Genomic DNA, 3,054 nt, shown 5'->3' on the forward strand with positions numbered 1-3,054 from the left:
GTTCAGCATTGTTGCTTCATATGAATCTTTGGGGAACCTAGAAATGTCCTCAACACTGCAGCATGTCTTGTCAAAGGACTTTTTGGGGTGTTTTCAGAGTTTGGCTTGTATGAAAAGATGCCAGGTTAGTGTCAAAGGCAGCTCAAGGGCCTGTGCATTTATATGTTTTTTGTCCTTTTGCTTTTTTGCTTTGTTTTGACTTTTTGTTTTTTTGCTTTATTTTTTGTTTTTCCCTCTGCTTTATTACTTTTGTATTTTTCCTTTCTTCTATAAATAACAACAACAAGAAATAAGATATTCTTAAGAAGAAACAAAGGGATTTTAGAAGACTAAAGGACAGCTGTAGGATTCACTACTTTGATGCACACACCATTCAACCACCCAAGAAACTTGTAACTAACTTTAACCTGTGTAATGTTGTTGTATATGTTCACTGTTGCAGTAAATACAATGGAATTAAATTTATTAACATTTAAGGAGAGTGCAGAAAGAATAAAGTTTTTGTTTTTTTTTCACAGCTCTGGCCATCAAAGAACAAAAGGACTGACATATCTTGGATCTATATCCTGACATATCATTCAGATCTATAGGATCTGAATGAATGAATATTTGTACTATTGGCTGTGTCAACAAACTTGCTAAATATAGTAATATGCAGTGTTTAACCCCCAAAAGTTGTGCCTGAATATCATGGATATGTCTGAGGAGTCCCAGCTGTCTTTAATTACTGCAGTTGCACAACCAAGGAATATCCTGAGTTTGTTTGGTTGACATTTCGGGTACCCAGTCAGCTCTCAAATGCAGTGGAATTTCCATCATGTGGAAGTCCTACAGTCTAGCTCATTTCAGAACAGAATATAAGAAGAGTCAGATCAGTAGGGTCCTCACTGAAAGATTTTGCAAGATCTACTAAGACTCATTATCATCTCTGCAGGAACTTCAAGGTAAATTTGGATTTTAATTCAGTAACAGGACTTGAATAATATAAATTATTGTATATAATATTGTGTTATCTTTATGATGTACTGTATGTAATTGTTTTTATTTCCCTATTAGACATCTAAAACCATGAAGTTGCTGATAGCAGGAATAGTTCTGATTCTAATAGTGGAATCCTACGCCCAGTGGTACAAGTTTCCTGTCGAAGCTGCCCAAGGTTAGAAAATGGCCTTTTCAGAGTCTCCTCATGAACAATGTATATAATTTTACTGTATGTCATAGATCTAGAATGCATGTCTTTTTTATGAATTATCTCATACATTTCATTAAACCCTGTCCTTTCCTCTGGCTAGGAGCTCGTGACATGCATCGAGCATACAAAGACATGAAGGAGGCCAACTGGAAAAACTCTGACAAGTACTTTCATGCTAGAGGGAACCGTGATGCTGCCCAAAGAGGAGCTGGAGGCAGATGGGCTGCTAGGGTTATAAGGTGAGGGACAAAGAGTAGAAAACAGTCTTCGGTTAGTGATTGGCTTTTGCATATTAGTTTGTTTGTTCACAAGAAATCTATAACACTTTATTTTACAGGTCCTACAAATTACCTAATTACTCAGAAAATTTCTAGGAAATTAGTAAAAAATTAAAGGACCTGCAAATTAAAACATTTCCAGAAATTCTTGTGAAGAAACCTCCAGTAGGATCAAAGTGGAGTTATTGTGGAGTATTGGAAGGATCATTTTGTGGCCCTTCATTATTTCCATGTATATATTACAGGTGCTTTCATTTCTATGCAGATGACAACCAGATCGATTTCTCATATAATCATAATAATATCACCTGATTAAGCAATTAGCAGGATTAACTTGATGAGGTTTAAAATTGACACTGCTCAGTGAAATACAGATAAATTTGAAGTCATCATTATAGGTCCAGATTTTTCCCATAGCCTAATTGCCTCAAATTGTAATTAACTATCTTCAAACGATATGTTTTGTGTGAAATCAGTGGTGCAGTACTGCTTCCTGTAGCTTCATAACATATAAGATGGTCTTTTTTTAACTGCAAAGAACTTCAAAACTACAATTCATGCTTTTATCAGAAAACACCTCAGAATAATGCTAATTTACTATTAGAAATATCACAATTATCTGTATGCCTGTCTATGCCAATATAACCTGTACAGACCTCGCTACTTCAGAATGCCACAGCCTTGCATTTATTTATTAATTTTATATTACATCCTTCCAATCTTTCCAATCCTGGGCCTTTTGTACAACACTTTGTAACTAGCTTTTAGAAAGTGCTTGTTTTGTCATCTGCTTGTGTGGATATTAATTTTCTATTTTCCCCTTTCAGTGATGCCAGAGAATGGGTGCAGGAACGAACGGGTCATGGTGCTGAGGACTCTGCGGCTGATCAGAGGGCAAACCGTCATGGGCGGAATGGAGGAGATCCCAATGTTTACAGGCCAAAAGGACTGCCTAAGAAATATTGAGGATGAAAACTGAGAGAAAAAATGCACATTTGTGAAGGATAGATGTTCAATGTTCAATTTATGGGCTAAGTCTTTTTATCTACAGGGCCTCACTCTGGCTTGCAGGAGATAAGGTTGTAATTTTGGATGGGTAACAACAGCTGCCTGCGTTATTTTCCAGTTAGAGTTCATTCTGACACCAAGTGTCGTTGTTCCTCCCCTCCCTGATGGCGTGACCTGAGCAACTCTATAAGAAGTGATTGTTTTCCTGCTTGTGCTAAGTTTTTGGTATGACTATATCCATGTGTACACTGTGCCAAAGGCTTCTCTGAGCTCAGATATTTGTTTTCAATAAACTCCATATATTCAAGTAAGCATACACTGGTGCCTGTGAAGTCTCTTCAACAATTATTCAACAAGTACAAGATTTTCCCTATCAAAAACTATTGACTTTTAATAAACTAATGAAAGACATTTCTAGTGTTGGACTTATTGATTACACAGCCAAAGCCCAAACATCAAGACAAGAAACCAGAACAAAATTCCCTACATTTAATACATTACATTGATTTTTTTGCAGAGGCAATTCATTAAGAGATCACCCAAAAATAGCAATAATTAGTCCAAACTTAAAAAATA

At 36.2% G+C, this 3,054-nt stretch overlaps 1 protein-coding gene across 1 annotated transcript; it reads left to right on the top strand.

Annotated features, from left to right (window-relative positions):
• Nucleotides 1-721: 721 nt before the first annotated feature.
• On the top strand, nt 722-2,538 carry LOC137178791 (amyloid protein A-like). The gene is made up of 4 exons (XM_067584018.1): nt 722-944; nt 1,057-1,156; nt 1,293-1,431; nt 2,298-2,538. Exons 2-4 carry the CDS (start codon nt 1,069-1,071, stop codon nt 2,434-2,436), a joined length of 366 nt encoding a protein of 121 aa, XP_067440119.1. The 5' UTR covers nt 722-944; nt 1,057-1,068; the 3' UTR covers nt 2,437-2,538.
• The last annotated feature ends 516 nt before the right edge of the window (nt 2,539-3,054 follow it).

This window comes from Thunnus thynnus, unplaced genomic scaffold (genome assembly GCF_963924715.1).
Source record: "Thunnus thynnus unplaced genomic scaffold, fThuThy2.1 SCAFFOLD_103, whole genome shotgun sequence".
Taxonomy (NCBI): Eukaryota; Metazoa; Chordata; class Actinopteri; order Scombriformes; family Scombridae; genus Thunnus; species Thunnus thynnus.